This window comes from Rhamphochromis longiceps, linkage group LG4 (assembly GCF_057381845.1).
Source record: "Rhamphochromis longiceps isolate RC_006_pf linkage group LG4, R_longiceps_female_GT1.1, whole genome shotgun sequence".
NCBI classification, from domain to species: Eukaryota; Metazoa; Chordata; class Actinopteri; order Cichliformes; family Cichlidae; genus Rhamphochromis; species Rhamphochromis longiceps.
In genome coordinates, this window is record NC_140560.1 from 6,350,999 (window position 1) to 6,373,942 (window position 22,944).

General features: G+C 40.6%; 1 protein-coding gene across 4 annotated transcripts in view; it reads right to left on the bottom strand.

The window, feature by feature from the left end:
• Positions 1-872: 872 nt before the first annotated feature.
• cln3 (CLN3 lysosomal/endosomal transmembrane protein, battenin) overlaps positions 873-22,944 on the bottom strand; it is a 47,763-nt gene continuing 25,691 nt past the window's right edge. The window contains exons 1-16 of one of the 4 annotated variants that reach the window (XR_014911388.1): positions 19,896-20,159; positions 19,773-19,809; positions 18,243-18,339; positions 17,580-17,663; positions 15,662-15,741; positions 14,888-14,973; positions 14,138-14,210; positions 12,558-12,701; positions 10,176-10,315; positions 5,008-5,063; positions 4,864-4,932; positions 4,683-4,738; positions 4,494-4,587; positions 3,598-3,738; positions 1,696-3,318; positions 873-1,665 (exon numbers count right to left, since the gene is read on the bottom strand). Coding sequence is in view for 3 of the 4 variants with exons in the window: in XM_085403039.1 (XP_085259165.1) it covers positions 3,202-3,318; positions 3,598-3,738; positions 4,494-4,587; positions 4,683-4,738; positions 4,864-4,932; positions 5,008-5,063; positions 10,176-10,315; positions 12,558-12,701; positions 14,138-14,210; positions 14,888-14,973; positions 15,662-15,741; positions 17,580-17,663; positions 18,243-18,339; positions 19,773-19,809; positions 19,896-19,950 (1,329 nt within the window). In the remaining variant the exon portion in view is untranslated. Of the gene's footprint in view, positions 3,319-3,597; positions 3,739-4,493; positions 4,588-4,682; positions 4,739-4,863; positions 4,933-5,007; positions 5,064-10,175; positions 10,316-12,557; positions 12,702-14,137; positions 14,211-14,887; positions 14,974-15,661; positions 15,742-17,579; positions 17,664-18,242; positions 18,340-19,772; positions 19,810-19,895; positions 20,160-22,944 lie in introns of those variants that run through there. The other 3 variants (XM_085403041.1, XM_085403039.1, XM_085403042.1) reach the window with 3 other exon arrangements.

A 22,944-nucleotide genomic window follows, 5' to 3' on the forward strand; every position in this document is an offset into this window, starting at 1 on the left:
TACTCAGTCTACTCAACCCGACATTCACTGTAGTGGTAATTTACAGATCGCTTACTAGTCCATCCCAAATACTGAATATCATGAAAAGTTTATTTTTGTTTTCTTTTTTAAAGTGATTAATTTAAAAAAATAAACTCGATATTTATTGTATGAAAAGTATTTCAAAACCCTTTCTTACAATTTTGATCAAGTTTAAGGACACTGAATAAAGTCAGAAATACAGTATTTAATTTTGAGCCTCCCTATTGCCCCACAATAAGCAAGCAGGTTCAGGGTGGACTGAGCCGAGGTCAAAGGCAGGCCTCAGCTGTCCGATCCCCTCTTGCTGCTGTCTGAAACTGGAAAAGAGATATTCTAATATTTTGATTCAGGATTTCTGATTACCACCAGCTATAAACCATTATCATTAAAATCAAGAAAATATTGAACTACTGAAATATTTGACTTGTAATGAAGGTAGAATATACCCTTTTAATTTAATTATAAAGAATTAAAGTTTTTGTGTCATGTTCTGTGCTCCACTATGAAATGTAATGTAGTTCAAGTAGAAGTTTAACAAGAAAAATGTGTGTTATGGAACAGTAACCTATATTTATACATTTTAATTCATTTTGGCTTAGAAACATCACCTATAGCTTTGGGATACCACAGTATAAATTCTCCACTCTACAAGCATTTGTCTGATATATTAGGCACAAAGTGGACAGCAGAGAAAATACTGCAGATTGCTGACTATAGCAACCTTACTTTTTTCCCTAAATAATTTTGAATTAAATATTAGGTTAATAAATGGTTCACGAAACACCCCAGTTAAAGACCAACCTATGTTATCTTACATCACTATAAGTAATAAAGCACAACACATTCCAGTTTATGACACATACACTTTATATCAAAGAAAAAAATCGGTACAATTAGAAATGTCACAGCTCTCTGCGCAAGAAAGGACAACCACATGTTTGTAGCTAACTGGCAAGCTAACAAAGTCAAAGTGAACCTCATCTCTGATTTCCTGTAAAATTTGATTTGAAGCAAGCAGAAGATTAAAAATCAATATTATGTTGTAACAAGGTTCTTCCAGTTAAGCATTAGCATTAGCTTTATGTGGTCATTAGAATGTCAGTAGGACCGTTGGTCTGCGTTTGAGTGTTCAGGAGAAAACAGGACACATGAATCAAGTATTTAAGGACATAAACTGCATTCCAAGAAAAGAAAACAAATTCAACAGCCCACAATGTTACAAAAAAATAACAAAAGTGCTTCCAAGAATTTTAGTAAAATACATGTCAGCATGACGGCATGAGCAACCTCTATTTTCTTTATTTTACAACAAAAATATTAAAATCAACTTTGTTTCACATCTCAGCCATTCCCAGGTGTTCTGTGCTCCACCTGCAGTGACTAACTGTGCCACAGTTTAACAAGCAGTCTTTCATTAGAATCAGAAAAGCCACAGCTAAGCAAAATGATGTCAAGTTGCACACGATAAACATCACAAAAACAAATCTGTGTGTGACATTGTTTTTGTACAAATCTGAAACAAGTGGCATTTTAAAGCTCCGAATGATCTCCTGGTATTAAAAACTATAATAGAAGGCATTTTTGCTCGCTTTGTTACATACACTCACATTTTTGCTCGCTTTGTTACATACACTCACATTTTTGCTCGCTTTGTTACATACACTCATCATGGACATGAATGTCATGGTAATTTTGGACTTTAATCATTTCTTTGAATTGTTTTCTTCCCAGAGAGGAATGATTTTACAGCATCTGCAAAAACAAAAGACTTTGAAAATGAGAATTGGATGCACATGGTTGAAGTTAATTTGGAAAAATTTCCACCTCAATCAGGCATGATTCTGACGTTATATTTGACCATTATTCTTCTCTTGGTTTCCTGGTACCAACCTGGATTTTAAGCATAGTCCACAATCTTTCAGTAAGATTGAAGTCACCTATAGTCATGTCAAAAAAATAATGAAAATCCCAAATTTCAGATTCATTTCTACGATGAGTGTTTGCAAACGTTTGACTACAACTGAAATACGAAAGTAATCTCTGCTATTTATTAACATGAATTAAACTCTTAACTATAGAACTACTTATTATAGAAGGCACTTAGTGAGAGCCGTCAGGCTTCAGCATTATATTTACTCACAGTTTCTTCAAATAATAATAATAATGTATACTTTATTGATCACCGTGGGAAAATTCCTCTCATTTAACCCATTCACTCAGTGAAGCAGTGGGCAGCCACCAATCTAGTGCCCAGGGAGCAGTACCTTGCTCAGGGTAGCTGTTCAGTAGATTCAAACCCCCAACCTTCCGATCATGGGGCAACCACTCTACCTACTGAGCTTTATTTGCCCCCTGAAAGCAATAGTTTTATAATTTCACCTCCCAAAAATTTAATTGCAGCATTCAATGACTGAGCTCTCTGACTTTTAAAATAGTTTGAAAATAGTAATGGCACATCCTAGCTGAGTAGTCATTCATAGAACTGTTTCTGAACCCAGAGTTCAGTTTGAGGAGTTAATGTTAAAATGAAGGTCAGTAAAATAACAGTTTAGATTTTAAGGTAAATCTTAGCGTTGAAGGTTGGTGTGGAGGGATTTCCTACACGATACTAGCTGCCTGGTCACAGCTCAGAGATACTTTATACTTAAAGAGGACTCTTTAGTTACCACAATTAAAACACAGTAAACTTGCTGAAATGACATCTCCTCTTCTGTGACTTTAAAATGTATTGCATTTATATATTTTTTATTCATTATGTCAAATTGAAATATATCCCGATCTTGTTTCACATTGAAAGCTTTTGTTCTGTGAACCACTGGAAGGTTTTTCATGAAGGAAAACCACAAAGAAACTGGTCATCAAAACAAGACAATATTTTCTGGCCTATCGGTTTCACTGATCTGTGTTTCAGGTTTACCTTCTGTGATCGTAGGTAGGATGTTATTGATATTATTTGATCTCTGGCTGAAGGTAAAAAACACTTTTGTGGACTCTGGACTTTCTATATAGTTCACTTGCTGTTATCTATAAATATGCAGCAAGTACAGGATGTGGAGTCAAAGACTTTATATTGACATTTTTATGTAATGTCTGCTTGTTGTCTCTAACCCAGTTCGGATTTAAAAATCGAACGCACCCACGTTTTGCTTACTCATCGTGCTGGTCAGTGTGTGGGCTTGGTTATAATGAACAGAAGTAAGTGTGGACAGGAAGAGATATGAGTCCAGCCACAGTTATGCCCAGGCTGTCTCCAATGCTGGCAGCAGCCATGGAGAACTCCCTGTGTCTGTCTTCAGTCTGTAGGAGAAAAGAGAAGACACTCTGAGGTAGATGCATGCTTACTGTGGAGTAAAAACAGCTCAACAGTGCACAGCTGCTTCTGTACTGATCTCCTAAAATAATCATTGTGACATTTGCAGAGTGTGTATGTATCCGTGAATGGATAAAAAATGAAATGCAGCTTTGCAGAGGTCGAAGAACAGAAAATATGGAATTATCCAGATTCCTAAAGTCAGAACTGTCTAGAATACTCCAGAGTCTAAACTATATGAATGGTTCTCTGAAGCTGTCCTTTACCTCCTTGCTGATGAAGTGGAAGGTGTTGACATATGCTGCTCCACCCAGCAGACCCTCATAGAGGATAAAAGTGAACACCAACCAAACAGTGGGCAGGAACAGGTAACGTACAGCAAACAGAAGAAACACAGCGTTCAGCGTCTGTGGAGAGGAGAGAGAAGCAGCTCTGAGAAACACAGCAGTGTCTGTAAAGTATACATTCACACACATTTAACAACCCCATATGCATGTACTATAGTTATCTGCATCACAAAGCAACACAAATTATTCAGTCACCTGAAAACAAACCATAAACTATGCAATGTATGATGGAAAATAATCATTTATTCAGCTCTCCTATTATTTCAGCCTGAGTGTCACTTTGTCCTAAACAGTTGTTGAGACACTCTGCAAAGCCACAACTCTCCTGGCTTCTTTCTTTTTCTACAGTCAGATTTTCTCCAAATTTCTTGCCTTAGAGGTGCAGGCTTCTCTCTTATACAACATCATCAGCACTTTCTCTGTTTCACCTGGAAATTTACACAGGGTCACTGTGTAAATAGTATGAACGTTTCCTTGTAAATATTACTAGATGAGGATCATTGTGTGGTCGTAATTTTTTGAGGACAGCTGCTGCGCCGTTTTGTTATTGGCTGCTCCTAACACTTCTATGCACTAATGCAGCTTCACCTACTGCCTAATGGACCAATTATGGATTTGTGCACAACATTTTATATGCACTACGTACACACAGATACACACAAGCAGCAAAAAATACTGATGTTCAAATCTATTGTTTGTAATGAGTAGCCAGTCAGAATAAAGTTGCAGGTTAAGCTCCTCTACCAAAAAAAGGGAGCCTAGCTTAACCCAGACATCCTTCTGGTGCTGATTTGTATTTTATTCTCATTTCTCACCTGCAGAACACTGAGAATCCACACTTTCCTGATCTTCACACAGTGCAGAGAGGATCGAGAGAGCAGTACACCAAGCTGGTACAGAGTCTGATACCTGAGGATGCAAACAAGAGACAAGTATAGCTGCACACCCCAAACAATCTGCATGAAGTCATTCATACTGAATACTCTCTGTAATGGATCACTGACCAGCGATACTGAGCTGCATGGGTCAGGAAAATATTGTGGAAGAACAGGAGTTCCATCTTACAGAGAGGGAAAAAATATTCCTGGTTCAATATTCTCACAACATCACACAAAATCAGAGCCAAGTTTCACTAACAGCATGCAGTGAGCTGAGTGTGCTGCTAGAGGGCATCAGAGGACTCACCAAACCCTGGTTGATGAAATACTCGGTTAAGTAGACCACTCCCAGTGGAAGCACAAACCTCCACAAGCCCTGCTCACAGAAATCAAGTTCAGTAACAGTTTGGCTGAACAGTTTCAGATCAAACAAGTAAAAAAGTGTACTTACTCTGATAACAAACAGTCTCTCTCTGAAACTGAGAGGCCCAGTGGGTTGGTCCTCTGCTACATTCAAGAGGAAGAGAACATTATTTCCCAATAAGCAACAGAACTTTAAAACGACAATTCATTCACATAAACTGTGAAGTTCCACAGCAGGAGATGAAGTCAGCAGCCTCATGTTCTCTGTCTTTGTTAAGTGTTAACAAACAGTTTGCAAAAAGAAAGCTGTGATAACGTGGTCAGAAATTACAAATCATTGAAACATTTCATTTCTGGGTACTAAATGATACGTATACACATAGCAGCCTCTCACTGAGGCCACTGTAAGGTAACATATACAAACTGTTGAGCAGCAATAGGAAGCAACTGCCAATACACTGAGTATCAGTATCAGTCACATGAGTAAGAACAGAGAGGAACATGTGATCCGTTTAGCTTAGCACGCAAATTTGTGTTCCAAAGGGTGGTCAGAAACTGAGACAGCTACTGCAGAGCCTGTGAGCGCTCGTATTTTACTCCGGCTACAATTTGGCCTTCTGGCACAGACGTACCGGAGCATTCAGGCCCTCACTGCCAGACCGCGAAAGTTTCTTCCCCCAAACGTCAGACTACTGACCACTCAGTGACTGGACTGACACACACACTTATCTGCACAATCTCATATACACAAACATGCACAACCAACTGTCATTGATGCACATTTCTGTTGCACTGTTGTGTCTGTATCGTTCTGTTCTGTCTGGTGCTGCAATGTTTTTTGCAGTTTTTGCACACTTGCACTGTATGTATGTATGTTGAAGCACCTTGAGGTGACTTTTGTTGTGATTATATAAAGCGCCAAATCAATTCAATTCAAATAAATAAAATTGAATTGAATTAAAATATGTAGTCCTGTGTTGATTGTCTTTTATATGTCATGTCATATATGTCATTGACCATGATACTGGAGGGACGCTGTCTCGCTTCACTGTGTACTATAGCACTGAACATGGTTGAAATAACAATAAAGCCATTTGACTTGACCTCAGGTTTTCCTGTAACCATTTCAAATTAAAAGCACTTTCGTGCTTCACTGGATAGAAACACTTAATTTCTTAACTGGGCTCTTATTCTGAAATATTATGAAAACAAACGTTTTTTATTTACTTGTTAAGAACCACCATACAGTAAGTGAGGAAGAGAGGAACATGCATAGTTTAAATGGAGGCAGTGAGAGTCAGGATGAAGCTGTGCACAGACGACTTTCTGCAAATGAAACTAATGTTTGATGCCACTGCAGATGTGTCATTTGATATATGCAAAAACTCAGGTAACCTGCATGCACATGTGCGCTACACCTCTGCCAATGCAGTCACACTGTGGCTGTATCCCAATTCAGGGTCTGCAGCCTTAAAGGCCGCTTTTAAGGCCGATTACGTCACAGTGACGCGACGAAGGCTGTACCAATTCAAAGGCTGCTCGGTTTTAAAGCCTTTACTTTAAAATATACGCCGTTCAATAGCTGACCTTAATCCTACAGAGAATGTGATGATTTTATGGATATTTAACCTCCTAAGACCCGAACTTTTCCATGACATGCATTTTTAATTTCTCTTTGATATTTGGGCGTATTGAGGCCCGATGAATGAAAAACAAAGAATTACCAGATTTTTTTTTTATCTTATTTTTGTTTTTAAGAAAAATAAGAGCTACATATGAGGATATTTGTTTAAAATTTTGATAGAACAGTAGCAGTATAATGTCCTCGTAAGTGGATATCAGGCCCTTGTAGAGCAAAATTTAGTATTTTGGTCTAAATAACCCAAAATGTGATGTCCACATATGTGGACGCCAGGTCCTAGGAGGTTAAAGTAAACACTGAGACAAATTGAGTAATACCAACATATTAAAACAACAATATTTGTCTCTTATATATAACACAGTTATATATACAGTGTCAAAGAAACCTGTCTTTGAGTGAAGATTTAAGGTGACAGCAAATACAAATAAATGCAGCTTGAATCTTTACTGAAGCTCAGTATTTGAAACAGAATTCTTTCACTGCTTTAATAACTAATAATGATTGAAATAATGACTTTAATATTGTCCATATTATATTTACATTACCAAAGTAAGATGACTTTAGTCTCATGAACAACATTAGCTAATTGTTATTTACGAGCTAATCTTAAAATGACTGTTCAGTACAGAAGTGAAGCCCAATAATCATGATTTCACAGTCCTGTGGTCTCAGCCTCAGATACTCATCAAATCAAAGCTCATGTACAAACAAACAAACAAACAAACAAACAAACAAACAAACAAACAAACAAACAAACAAACAAAAGATTTTCTCCTTCATTTCTGTCAAATAATGCTGTATGAAACGTTTCCAGCTGTTAGTGTCATGGTTGCTAGGCAACCTGGGCAGTGCCACGGAGACTAGACCGTCCCATTTCACAAGCCTCGCACTTCCGGCCTTAGTCTTCCTTGAGTACGCGGCCCTTGTGGACCGTTAAGGCTGCAGACCCTGAATTGGGATACAGCCTTTGTGTAGGTCAAATGCTGATTGGTTAAAAAGGAAACAGCATGTTCACCTTGAAGACAGAGGCATTAAGAAAAATCAAAGACCAAAAAGTACACGAGAAAAACATGAACAATACTGCAGCAGACAGTTTTGAGGAAGTTTCACTTCCCCACTTCACCAGAGTCTCTTATGACTCTTCTGTGAAACAGAGGCTGAGCTAAAGAACCAACTGAAGGCCAAACATAATCCACCGTAGCCCACATTATTGGCTCTTTCGAGACACTGCACTTAGTGACAATAGGCAGCCACAACACATACAGTGGGGCAAAAAAGTATTTAGTCAGCCACCGATTGTGCAAGTTCCCCCACCTAAAATGATGACAGGGGTCAGTAATTTGCACCAGAGGTACACTTCAACTGTGAGAGACAGAATGTGAAAAAAAAATCCATGAATCCACATGGTAGGATTTGTAAAGAATTTATTCGTAAATCAGGGTGGAAAATAAGTATTTGGTCAATAACAAAAATACAACTCAATACTTTGTAACATAACCTTTGTTGGCAATAACAGAGGTCAAACGTTTACTATATGTCTTTACCAGGTTTGCACACACAGTAGCTGGTATTTTGGCCCATTCCTCCATGCAGATCTTCTCGAGAGCAGTGATGTTTTGGGGCTGTCGCCAAGCAACACGGACTTTCAACTCCCGCCACAGATTTTCTATGGGGTTGAGGTCTGGAGACTGGCTAGGCCACTCCAGGACTTTCAAATGCTTCTTACGGAGCCACTCCTTTGTTGCCCGGGCGGTGTGTTTTGGATCATTGTCATGTTGGAAGACCCAGCCTCGTTTCATCTTCAAAGTTCTCACTGATGGAAGGAGGTTTTGGCTCAAAATCTCACCATACATGGCCCCATTCATTCTGTCCTTAACACGGATCAGTCGTCCTGTCCCCTTGGCAGAAAAACAGCCCCATAGCATGATGTTTCCACCCCCATGCTTCACAGTAGGTATGGTGTTCTTGGGATGCAACTCAGTATTCTTCTTCCTCCAAACACGACGAGTTGAGTTTATACCAAAAAGTTCTACTTTGGTTTCATCTGACCACATGACATTCTCCCAATCCTCTGCTGTATCATCCATGTGCTCTCTGGCAAACTTCAGACGGGCCTGGACATGCACTGGCTTCAGCAGCGGAACACGTCTGGCACTGCGGGATTTGATTCCCTGCCGTTGTAGTGTGTTACTGATGGTGACCTTTGTTACTTTGGTCCCAGCTCTCTGCAGGTCATTCACCAGGTCCCCCCGTGTGGTTCTGGGATCTTTGCTCACCGTTCTCATGATCATTTTGACCCCACGGGATGAGATCTTGCGTGGAGCCCCAGATCGAGGGAGATTATCAGTGGTCTTGTATGTCTTCCATTTTCTGATGATTGCTCCCACAGTTGATTTTTTCACACCAAGCTGCTTGCCTATTGTAGATTCACTCTTCCCAGTCTGGTGCAGGTCTACAATACTTTTCCTGGTGTCCTTCGAAAGCTCTTTGGTCTTGGCCATGGCGGAGTTTGGAGTCTGACTGTTTGAGGCTGTGGACAGGTGTCTTTTATACAGATGATGAGTTCAAACAGGTGCCATTCATACAGGTAACGAGTGGGGGACAGAAAAGCTTCTTACAGAAGACGTTACAGGTCTGTGAGAGCCAGAGATTTTCCTTGTTTGAGGTGACCAAATACTTATTTTCCACCCTGATTTACGAATAAATTCTTTACAAATCCTACCATGTGAATTCATGGATTTTTTTTTTCACATTCTGTCTCTCACAGTTGAAGTGTACTTCTGGTGCAAATTACTGACCTCTGTCATCATTTTAAGTGGGGGAACTTGCACAATCGGTGGCTGACTAAATACTTTTTTGCCCCACTGTACCTGCCAAACTCATAGCTCCTATGGACTACCAGCACACATTCAAAAAAGGAAGAGAACTTTTAAGAAGTCTGTTGTTTATACTTTAAACAATAAAAATATAAAATTAGCCCCGTTTTGCAATTTTAAAATTTGGGCTATAAACCTGCTGACTGACAGATTAATAACATTACTTCTACCTTCTTAGCTGAGGTAAATATAAACTACTGTTGTGCTTTAAATACCTTTTCACTGTTTTCCATCTGAGCGACTCACATCTTCCCCTAAGTCATGACCTCCTTTTATCAATTTCAATAAAGATGTAGAATAGTGCGTTTCCTCTCACCATGTCAAACAGAAACTGACACGTGTTGATGACCATCTGATTAGATAACAGCAAAGCAACGCTCTGGGATCTTTCAGGCGTGTCTATTGGGCAACAGTGTAAAGTCATCATTGTAAGAAAACGTGAGTGTCTGTGGACAAACTTCAAATGTAAATGATTTTATATCTTCATCATATTTGTTGCATCTGCCTTTTTGTGCAAATTATTGCTTAAAATGTTAAAATTCATGTATTCTTACGGAAAAACAAAACTGGTGTCATGGAGGACTCAAACACTTACAGGAACTCATGTGTTCGTGTTCAGTTAGTAGATATATCAAACAATGAAACAGAGTTTGTCTTTACAGGATTTGGTTGCTGAACTTTATTTAAATTTCAGTTTATTGCTGATTTCATGCTACACCCTTCTAATGTGACATTTACCTGTGGTGGAGCTCTCGGGCTCCTCCTCGTCTGAACTGTCCAGAAGTTGCTGTCTGTCCTCAGAGACCAAAGCTGCATACTCAGTGTCCTTGGTCCTCCACTGAGGTAATGAAGGTGGACAAACCAGCAGGAGGAAATAGCTGGTAAAATTGTTGGGATGAAGAAGACGACAAATCATTTTGTAAGTTTCAGCTTCATTTATACGCAGTTTACAGGGAAAAAGTCTCAACAGGAAATACAAACTACATCCTGTCAATGTCTCATTTGACTGAAGTGAACTGGAGTCAACTGAACTCAATTAAAGTGACTATTTGGCCACCACTTCACCTCCACAGATGAAAGCATTGGGCTACCTACACCTTAGACCTACAGAAGCTTAATTCAAAATTGGACTCTTGTTAAGTCTCTGTTACGACCCAGCTCAAAAGCCGCAACATAAAAAAGGAGATGAATACCAGATTGTGGGTGAGAAGAGGTTTTAATCCTAAAATGCATAGCAGGTCGGCTAAAATGGCTGGCTAAAAAGCCTGCCTCAGATATGCCTTTATCAGCACCTGACTAGGTGAACACACTGAGGAGATTAGGGGCTGCAGAGGGACATAACACCTCCTCCCTCAAAAGGGTTCCTCTAGGACCCCTACATTTATTAAAAGCCCCCCTGAAGCCTTCAGGTCCTTGAACCACAAACCTGAAATAAAAGTAAAAGCTAACAGAAGCACAGTGTTCACATTATAGTAGGCATCTTTAAGCATGGATGCCCCTGCATGAGGATTTGAAGTTGCCACACTGAACACACAGGAAGTAACATGTGACCAACACAAAGGAGCACGACAGTCACAAACTCAAAATGATTACTTGACCTGCTACAACACAAAACCAAAAGTAGCAACAAATACCCACAATCAAGTGATCTGTTGTTTCCACCACACAAATGGTCACATTCAAATGGCCTTATACCACAAGTTACTTTAACCCTTTAAGACCTACCATAGAACCAAGTCCGCCAGAGCTTATATTATATTTTTACATGCTGTGGAGCCATTTTTGGGAGCATTTCAAGTTGCTATACATCAATACAACCATTATAGCCCAGATTTTAATAATATGTATTCATTAAGTGCATAGTAATTACATAAATTGCAAAAAAGTGCAATAAACTACAAAAAAATTGAAAATCGTTTTTGCTTTTTTAACATATATTTGTAGTTAGAGAAATTTAAGAGGCTTATCCCTCAAAACTGTAAATACAAAAAAGTTGCACAAAATAGTTTCCCACCACAGGAAATTTATTTTGAGTGTCTTCATAGTTTTATTTTTGAAATACACCAATTTTTATATACTGCAGGAAAAACGAAAATAAATATTATACTGCAAATTTGCAAAAAAGCAGCATATGCATCAAAATAAACTATTTCCAGCAGTGCAATATGAGTCCTCAGCATCCCAGAAACGACACAGAAAGTCATAAAGTCAAAGATAACTTTTAAAAAGACCAGTATATGCCCTGAGGCCCTGATGGTAAAAAAGACTACATTTCCGCGAAAATGAAGTCACTTCCGGTTTCGGGCCGGTAATGGCGGAAATGCAAAAGTTCGCGCTGACGTCTATTCCAACTAGGAAGTGTTATGAACAGCTGATCGGATCGGCAAAGCGTGTTTCTGGAATATCATGTTTTTGTTCCTGCAAGCGCTTTTTATGCAGTTTTTGCAAAGCTTTATGTGGAAGGAAACCGTGACCTAGGACAATCTGATGGCATAAGATGTAAGTACAACTCCTCCGATTTCATATGCAAAAAAAAAATTTGCGCTAGCTTACGTGGTTGCAGAGCTACTGGGATTTAAAAATAGTTACGCAAAACAGAGCGTGTCCGCTCCGATCGGCTCTAAAGGGTTAATCCACAAGGTTCAGTAAAGAAAGCATACTAGTGACCAACCACAAAATGGAGAGCTATGGCCACACAATGATCACATCAAGGATGGCTCAGCACCCCTCAGTGTTATTGCCATCACCTGGCCAACAACACTCACAAGTGATCCAGTAGCCATATTTCCCACAGCACTAAAGGTCACAGCACAAAACACTCACCTCGTGAGGATGTCATTAGCATCCATCACCACTGACATATTAGATGCACACACGGTGTACATGCTATGACAACTTAAAAACAGCCTACCTGCCTAAGCCACAAGACCATAGTTAAAGAATGTCTTAATCCCCTGCCAAGTTTGGTGCCACTGATTCACTTTAAGCAACTCCCATCCAAAAATGCTAAAAACAAAATAAGATAATATGTCCACAAATAACAAAGCACAAACTAACTATCTGAGTGAGCGATGAGTCACAACACAAAAATACAGAGAATCCTTGTCCCTGCACACTTACCTTACCACCATAGTGAATGGGACGACCAGCATGATAAGCAGTGTAACCCGTGGTGAAAGGCCAGCTTGGATGAGGACTGAGTAAAGGAGGGCTCCAATAAGACCAGCAGCACCAGTGCCTGAGCCCCAGCCTTCCAGTACACTCCTGGAGCAGACAGAAAACCACCGTTAATGTTCCAGAGTAAAAATAAAAACACGGTTGGAAGACCATTCACAGCTTCTTAAACTCATTTCTGACCGGGACTTTATCTGCTGTGAGTCTAAGCTGTAAGCAGGATTACTGTTAGAAGGAAACTTGGAGTTACTGTGAAAAAGCTCTGTCATCGTGGAAACTGACATTTAAAGTCAAGCACCCAAACTACGTAACTCAGTGGAAAATGTCTGATATCAAGAATATCAGATTGATAACTCCTTCATAACTTTTCTTTTTGCAAACCTGTAGCAGTCCATCTGTTCTCTGCTAGGCATCAGCACAGCTGGTCACTGATGCCAGCTGATTTATGCTGCTGATGTCTTTTGAAGAAGGAATTATCTTACAGAGGCAATCAGTGGGCCCCAGGGCAGCTGTGGCTACAATGCAGCTTGCCATCACCAGTGTGTGAATGTGTGTGTGAATGGGCAGATGACTGAATGTAGTGTGAAGCGCTTTGGGGTCCATCAGGACTAAGTAAAGCGCTACGCAAATACAGGCCATTTACCATTTTTACCAAGATCATATAACTCTGTGGTGCAGACTGTCCAAGAAGTCTGGGAATTCTGGTGGTGTTTTTTATTAGTGTGTAACTTATTAATGAGCAGGTGTGTCTGTGTGCACAGCTCATGGAGACAGCACTCCAACCTCTGCTTGAGTCTGGCTCCATAAAACACTATGACGCTCCAGAAACAAATGGGTGGCATCAGGGAGAAAATGATGAATGGAAATTTGTGTAAAATGTATGAAAAATAAACTCACTTTGCTTTTCTTGTTATCATCTGTATTTTATTTCAGTTTTTAGTTAGAACTGTCAACAATCCCAACCCCTCTAAACTTTTGTTTTTATAAAACAACCAAAGCTCCTTACTCTCAACTTACATTTAAACTACTGTAAAATTACTTTCTGCAAACCTCCATTAATACTGCACACTTGGTATTGTTCATTTAATTCTGACACATAGAATTAGTTTTGTTTTGTTTGTTTTTTTCAATTTTTCTTTTTCCATAGCAGTTAATTCACTTGGACTTTGTTATATCAACTTAATGAATTATTATTTTATTTATAATTTTTTATCTTTTCACAATTTTTACTAAGCAAGTGTAACAAAAAGTAATTTCCATTGAATGATTCTGGTTTCAAGCTATTCTTACTTCAGTCCTGGCAGAAACGGGATTCCACACAGCAAATAAAATACAAATAAAATTTTGTCTTTATGCAGGAATTCAAAGAATTCGACTGTGTAAACTCTGCCTTGTTCACAAACTTTACCCTACACTTTGGGCATCAACCCAAGTTCTGTCATCTGGACAAGCTCTGTTTGAATCTTTAATAAGAGAGCAGCAACTGAATTCAAAATTGGCAAAAAGAATGAGTGAAGAGTGTTTACCTGCTGAAATATACTGTTAGAGAGAGGAAAGACAACTCTCCCAGTCCTGAGCTGATACTGGCAAAGATCACTCCTGCAAACACAGCCACAGAGAACGTGATCAGAGAGAGCAAAGAGGAAGAATTTATTCTTTTGTTTGAAGAACAAACTTCAATAAAAAGAGCTCATTTACAGGACCTTTGTGGGCAGTCACAATGGTTACATTTTAGTTACTGGTGAACTGAATCGAATTTAGTTGCTCTTTACTGACTTATTTTATTCACATAGAGGTCTGCTTGATTCTAACAGTAATGTCTGAAATAGTGCTGTCTATTAAAAAAAAGAAACAATTTCCATCCACTGCTAATGGTATTTTGCTGCACAAGCCCTTTAGAGCCTATCAGGACATTTCTAGCAAGCAGGGGCCATCTTTGCATCTGGTATCCAGTTCTACCAGTAGATCTGTGGTGCCAGTATCACTACTGCTTTCAAGGTGGCAGCATTTAGTTTGGGGCTGGTACGTTTGGTGTCTGGAGGAGTGTATTTGATAGAAGCGTGAACTGGTACGATAAATGATTATTTATAGCAGCAGTAAAGCTCTATCAAGCTTCTGTGGAACAACCACAGATGCTCACAGTAGATAAGAAGAAATTAAACCGAAGAAAATAACTCAAAGTTTTATCTAATCCACCTTCTAAAAGCTCATCAGAGCCATATCAGACACCCTTAATGATAAAAGATCTGATCTGAATTATTAACAGGTTGCTTTACCGAGAATACTCATCCACACAGCTGAGGAGAAGGACACCAGGAGGAAACTCGTTGCTGCCATGATGGCACAGAACAACACTCGAATGCTGGGATAAAAGAACAGGAATTAACCAGGAAAGCTGGAAAGCACCATGACAGCGATGTTTTTATGCAGACAGCAAGAAGAACTCAGTCTGTTAACAACTGACTTCCTGACTATATCACACACAAAACATATAAAGTCCAATTTTTCTTTTCTTTTTCAGCTCTGATTAGTCAGCCGGGGCCACTGAAACCAGGCACAGCCATTAACCAAGTAGGTTTGTTTATTGCTCCAATTTCATATGTTTGGTCACTGCTAAGCTCTCATTCATAAATTTAACATACATGAAAACATTAAAGCCAGACGAAAACAAATGGAGATCATTATTGCCAAAAGACATCACAGCAGCTTAGCAGCAGTACAAAAAGAGCGCCAAAGGTGGGATTGAGTGGAAATAATATGCAAATAAAACAAAGTTCTTGTTGTTTTCTTCTTCTGTCTCTTTTTTTAAACCAAACTCAAACCTCATGTTGCCAGTGGGGCTAAAATCCTGACACCTGATACAAACACACTACTGTAAAACAGGAAGGACGTCACAGTTTTTGTCATTTGCAAGTTTGTCAAAGAAACAACTATTTGTTTATTATCAGTGCAGTGAAATCAGATCGTACCAATAATGTGAGTGATGATTGTTAGTTCCTGTAAAAGCACAGCAAGTGGAAACAAAGAACAGCAATCAAAGTAATAATTACCCATAAGGCATTTTGTGGATCACAAAGGGAGCGAACAGTTTGATGAAGAGTGTTGGTAGGATGTCAGCTAACAGCACAGCCTGCCAAGAAAAATGTAACAACTGAACATCTGTGGACACAAATGATACAGCTTGTAGTTTCTGCCACACCATCCATCCTTATGCCCTCCTTCACTACCATCCATCAATCTCCTCTGAGGTCTTCCTCTTGTCCTCCTGCCTGGCTGCTCCATATCTAACATCTTTTGTCCTGCATTTTCAGTTTCTGTCCTCTGTACACGTTCAAACGCTCTGATATACTAATTTCTAATCATGCCCATCCTGGTCACTCCTAATGAAAAGCTTCAGCTCTACCTTTTGCCAGTGCCCACTGTTATCACACCATACATCATCACAGCTTTTACTACATTCCTAATTCCTCCTCTAATTCTTCTGTCACAAACCACCCTTTACAATCGTCTCCACTCCTCTCTGTTGTGCACTGCACATTACTTTGGATGACTGATTACAGGTATTTAAACTTATCTACCTTCTCCATTTCTACTGCTTGCATGTTCACCTTCTCTCTCTCTCTGACTGATGTTCAGTCCTCATCTCTCCCACGCTTACCTCCACCTGTCCACACTCTGTTCCACCTGCTCTCACTACATATCATAACGTCATCTGCAAACATCATCGTCCACAGAGACTCCTGCATGAACATCACAATCACAATCAAAAGGGGCTCACAGTAAAGAGTGCGGATGCCACCCCCAGCTTAAACCCATCCGTCACTCCTACCACACACCTCACCACTGCTGCCTCATACATCTGTCAATAGTTTTAATGAAGCTGGGAAACAACCAGAAATAAAACTCAGCTTTTATTTTTGGGTGTTAGGAGAAAACTCTGTAAAAAACCCAGGAGAAATAAAGACACAATGAGACAAAGTTACTTTCTTTGCTAAACGTGTACACGGGTGAGCTGCTGAGAACAACTCACACCATGCACAGTGGCTTGGCATTTTTTATAGGCACAGAGCACAGAGACAGTGAGAACAGGATAAGAAAATAATAAACAGATAAAATAAACAACTCCATATGTGGTACTAGTCTCGTCAGCAGAGAGCTGGGAGAGAGCTGTGAGAGATAAAACAATCTAAAACAATATGTCCCAAAACAATATGTCTTTGCTGGGAAAGTCTAAAAGGATAATTCTAAACTAATCTAACCATAGACAAAGGGCATCTTTGTACATTTAAAAGAAGGTAAAGAAACATAGAATCATTTTTCCTGTAACATTGGGTTTTGTGGATTAAACTGAGAACACATGTTAGACCTTTTTCTTTTCCACACTTTCAAATGTACCAACAAACAGAACGCATTATTTATGTGGAGCGTGCTACTACAGTGATGGTGTTTGGCTGGTCCACCATAATGTAATGGCCATGACAACTAAATTATATAATACATAAATGTATGTGCTCAGTAATGTCTCTATAATGATAATAACATTTTATGAGTTTTTCATAACCTCCAGGAACCTGAAATATTTATGATCTGCTAAATACTGTTGACTACAAACATGAACATGTTTCCTAACTTACTATCTAAGATACAATCTACAGTATATCTGTTATTATACCAGATATTGGACTGTATTTATTGATTGAATATACTTCTGTTAATATGTACACATTAGCCTTATTAGTGTAGGAAGCTTTCCTGCTGTTATCCTTCTTTGGTTAAGTGTTATACTAGTTTCAGTACCTCATCAATCATGTGACGTTTGTCTTTTTTAAAATAAACATTTAAAAGGCAGTCACCGCTTCTAAACGAGAGCACAAACTGTGAACCAGTCAAAAGTTTATAACATTTGTCTCGACACTAAACACCCAGAACAAACGTTTTACTGCATCAGTGCAGTGAACCTTTATTTACCGCAGTAGAGACAGGGTTGCAGTCATAGATGCTACTGTTGCTACTGTTCCCAACTTGGAAGTCCACGTGCAGTGAGGCTGAAGTCTGGGAAACAATAATAGAAATATACAGCTGAGAAGTTCACTTAACCCTAAACATAGAACGACTTTGAAACGTGACCACTGCCAAACTACACTGCTCAAAAAATAAAGGGAACACTTGAGTCACACATCAGATCTCAATGAATGAGATTTTTAACTTGAGAATATGAACTGGTAAAGTACATCATGCAGTTTATTGTGGAAAAATAAGATGTAACGATGGAAATGGAATCAGAGGAAACTAAAGACATCCTCTGCCTGGAACATGATGAGTATATGAGCTCTGGCAGCGCTCCTCATCACATGACAGTCCTGCTGCAGGGTTAGAGCTGTGCACTCTGAATAGACTGCAGGTACCTTCTCTTACTATGAGCAGTGACATAGAAATAGTTGTTGTTACTCCTCCAGTGCACCTTATGCATCTTTCATTTGCACCTAAGCAGGTGAAATGCATTCACAACAGTTTCTGTTTCCTGATTGGACAGATCAACATCTCTGAAGACTTTGTGCCAGAATCCAGTGATCAAGTATTCCTTTCATTTATTTGAGCAGTGCATATTTAAATACACATTTGTTCTCTTACAGACGCCGTTTCATTTCGTGACTCTTGTTTCTCGAGAATGTCATGTGCGGCGCTCAGCATCACCACGTAAGCAAAGTTGTTGCACAAACCGAGGAGCCTGTATAGATGTGGAAAGATAAAAACGAGATACGGAGATGCATCAAAAAATAACAACTTAATCAGCGGCTGCAAAATTTCTCTCAACATAAAACCCCCCAAAATATCGTGCACTCAGTACCGTGCACTTTCAAAACTTTTGCATTACCAAGCATTTATCAGCTACTCATAGTTTAGTTTTTTGAATTCATTTAAGGATACATTTTTTAAAATAATATTAAAACTTTTTCAACAAAGACCTTTTCACAGTCTTTGTGCTTTTCATGTCGTTAACCTTTGTTCTTTCAAGCTTCTTCAAAGTCTTCCTTTTCCAACCTGCCTTCCACCTTTTTCCTGTCCATCCTTCCAGTTTGCTTCCTCATTATTTTCTAGCTTTCATCTTCTTATAGCTTTGTGTATTTTTCCCTCCCTCCTTTGTTCTTTGCTTGTTTTCCAGTAGCAGCTAAAGTGCCTTTTCATTTCACTACCTGCTATGCCACCTTGGGCTTTCCATCTGTGCTTCAGTTTACTTACTAATGTGAATTATCAGTGTGACAGAATTCAATGACAACTTTTCTTTTGTGACTTATTTGTGGCTTTTTGTTTTTACTACAAGGTGATGGTTGAATGGCAATAACGTAAAGAGACAGACCGAGGGAGAGACATGCAGCAAATGCAAAACACAACGGAACTCAGGTCTCTGCAATGAGTACGAAGCGGAGCACGAGTACTCGGTCCCTGGCCTTTCCTCTGCCTTTCTGTCTCCATTTTCCCTTTGCTCCCTTTCTGTCGTACATGCTTGAGACCTTTATTTATATCTGCGTTGCTCTCGTGAACCTTGAGCCGTGAGTAGGTGAGTAAGAGACGTGACATATGACACTGTGCTTCAGATACAGTGATAGATCTGAAGCAAAGACTCGAATGTACAAGAGAGGCTACTGATTATTCTCCTGCTCAGTCCTGATTATCATCTTTGCTTTCCCAGTGCCGACTCAAGTCTGTCGTTTTTCCACATAAAGACCTGACTGCACACACAGTGAATAGCCAATCTTAATGTGCCACCTTGAAGCAATTCCTGAAGTGCATGTGGTCTTAGGAAGGCTTGCTGGAGGAGCTAAATACATAAAAGGGGCGGGGCCCACAGCTGAAAAATCCGATTAATGGTGAGAGGAAGACTACAAATAAGACCTAAAAACATTTCCTCATTTCTGCGTGTGAATAAACATAGCAATGACGTGTATCTATAGGTTCTTATCACATCCCATTAAAGTTTAGGGAGAAATGAGAGATGACGAAGCTGTGGACTTCACTTTCACAGTCAGCACTTTTTATTCGCATAAGAAGTACTTACGAGCGAACAACGTCTTTTACTATAGATACGACACAACATGTATTTAGATGAAATAAGAGGGATCTTTCTTATTGGTGATCTGTTGAAAATATCGGGACACTCACCAAAATCCAATCCAGTTGCGGATTTGTACGCAACGACCTATAAATGAGAGGATAAAGCAAACGTTAGGGACTCACGGAGCAATAATGCTGATAGTTACACGAGTCCGCCGCTGACACACTCACCGGTACCGTCAAGTCGCTGAAGAGGATCTGAGTTGACACTGGCTGGCTGCTCCATGTTTACAAACCAGTCCAAGCTAAATGAAAGAGAAACTGAGTTGGTCTCGAACCGCTGAAAAGCACACAGCTCTCATTCTAACAGGCTCTGAGCTCCCACCAACACTGGCGAGAAGCTGTCACTAAGAACGCCCCGTAACTGCTTTTACGGTCCTCAGCTCAGCAACTTTCACAAACCTCACCGACGAAGCACCAGAGACGGCGCTTCAACCTAAAACCTCCCCGCGGAAACAATATCAGCTCTGAACGTTCCTGATCCGCCTGAGACATTAAGTTTGCTCAAATTCAAATAATGTCAAGAACACAGTTGGATTTTTATTATAATATGTCAAACAGATATTCGTGAGTGATGAAACGTTATTCTTATCAGCAGGTAGAAGCTGCAATCGGCTTGGGAAAAGTGATCGTTATGTTTCTCCTTTTTTTATCTGGTAAAAAAGTCTTTCCATCAAAAAATGCCTCCTTCAGAGATCGTAACAAATACAAAATCACAGTAAAGTAAACCAAAAAAAGACTTCTAAAAAGAGGACTGACTATAATATAGGTTCAATAACACATCATAAAGATACTTGCAAAACACTTTATTTTTAGAATCAGAATACTTTATTGATCCCTGGGGGAAATTATTTTTTGTTACACTTCTCCATTATAAACAAACATTAACAAGACAGACAATACGCTAACTAAGAATAGTACCGTGTGTGTGTGTGTGTGTGTGTGTGTGTGTGTGTGTGTGTGTGTATATATTGTTGGAATGCTACTACGCAAGTAACCCCGGCGGAAGGGGCTACATGAATAGGATGAGGGACCTATGGATTCTTCGATACCCAACATCCACAATGACAGCGAAACAACTAGTAGCTCAGTGTTCCAACATTCGAAAGAAGGGACTGCTCTCACAGCTAGAGATTGACGAGGTACAACACAAATGCTACGGCAAGGAGGAGTCAGGACGCCAGGTCAGGGGGGAGATATCATCACCCCCACCCGAGATTGGGTACATAGCCCCAAGTGCGATAGGAGAAGGATCGTTGAGTGCGAGAGGAACTGACCTGAAAAATAGGATCATGGCCAAGCTTGAAACCTGGATCCCCCGTAGCCGGTTACCAAGATTACGTGAAGTACCCTCAGAAGGTCTGCTAGATGATGTTAATGCAGCACTACGGGCAATACCTACAACCACGATTACCGACACTAACAAGCTGATCTACAATACGGCAGCAGTGATCAGTGAGATGCTTGGCTACAAGTTGAACAGCCACAAGGGGCAGTACCCTCCATGGAGAAGGAGGCTAGAGGGCAAGATCAAAGTAGCACGGAGGGAGGTTAGCCAACTAACAGAGTTGCAGAAAGGTGCGACAAATAAGGTGCCTAAGAAATACAGCAAGCTGTCCATACCTGAGGCCTTGGAAACTGCCAAGCAAAGACTCACAGCCTTGGCCAGCCGCTTGAGGAGGTACACCAGAGAGATAGAAGGCAGGAGAATAAACCAGCTGTTCTCCACAGAACCAGCAAAGGTGTACTCTCAGTGGCAAGGGAACAATAAGAGAACAGCACCACCAAGGCTGGAGACGGAGCAATACTGGAAGAGCATATGGGAGAAGGATGCAACCCATAACGGCAATGCTCAGTGGCTAGTGGATCTGAGGGCAGACCACAGCGACCTCCCTGAACAGGGTCCAGTAACCATCACAGTGGCAGATATCCAAGAAAGGGTCTCCAGTATGAAGAGTTGGACAGCACCAGGGCCCGACATGGTTCACGCCTACTGGCTGAAGAAGCTGACTGCACTCCACGAGCGTCTGGCAGCACAAATGAACCAGCTGCTAGTTAACGAGAGACACCCGGAATGGCTAACCGAAGGTCGGACGGTCCTGATCCCCAAGGACCCCAAGAAGGGAGCGGTCCCCTCCAACTACTGACCAATAACCTGCCTCAGTACTACATGGAAGCTCCTGTCAGGCATCATATCGGCTAAGATGAACAGGCACATGGGTCAACACATGAGCGGGACACAGAAAGGAATTGGCAAGAATACCAGAGGTGCAAAACACCAGCTACTGGTAGACAGAACAATCAGCCGAGACTGCAAGACCAGACTGACCAACCTGTGCACTGCCTGGATTGATTACAAGAAGGCCTATGACTCAATGCCCCACAGCTGGATACTGGAATGCCTAGAATTGTACAAGATCAATGGGACCCTAAGAGCCTTCATCAGGAACTCAATGGGGATGTGGCGTACAACACTAGAGGCCAACTCCAAGCCCATAGCACAAGTTACCATCAAGTGCGGGATCTACCAAGGAGATGCTCTGTCCCCACTGCTGTTCTGCATAGGCCTGAACCCCCTCAGTGAGATCATTAACAAGACTGGCTACGGATACCGACTACGGAACGGAGCAGTTGTCAGCCACCTCCTGTACATGGATGACATCAAGCTGTATGCCAAGAGTGAACGAGACATCGATTCACTGATCCACACTACCAGGCTATACAGCAATGACATTGGAATGTCGTTCGGACTGGAGAAGTGTAGTCGGATGGTAACAAAGAGAGGGAAGGTAGTCAGAACTGAGGGGATTGAACTACCAGAAGGCAACATTGCAGACATAGAGGACAGTTACAAGTACCTGGGGATCCCGCAGGCAAATGGGAACCATGAAGAGGCCGCTAGAAAGGCTGCAACCACCAAGTACCTGCAGAGGGTCAGGCAAGTCCTGAGGAGTCAGCTGAATGGTAAGAACAAGATCCGGGCCATCAACACATACGCCCTGCCCGTGATCAGGTACCCTGCTGGGGTAATAGGCTGGCCAAAGGAGGAGATAGAAGCCACTGACATAAAGACAAGAAAGCTCCTGACCATGCATGGAGGGTTTCACCCCAAGTCCAGCACCCTGAGGCTGTACGCTAAGCGGAAGGAAGGGGGCCGGGGACTGGTGAGTGTCAGCACCACAGTCCAGGATGAGACAAGGAACATCCAAGAATACATTGG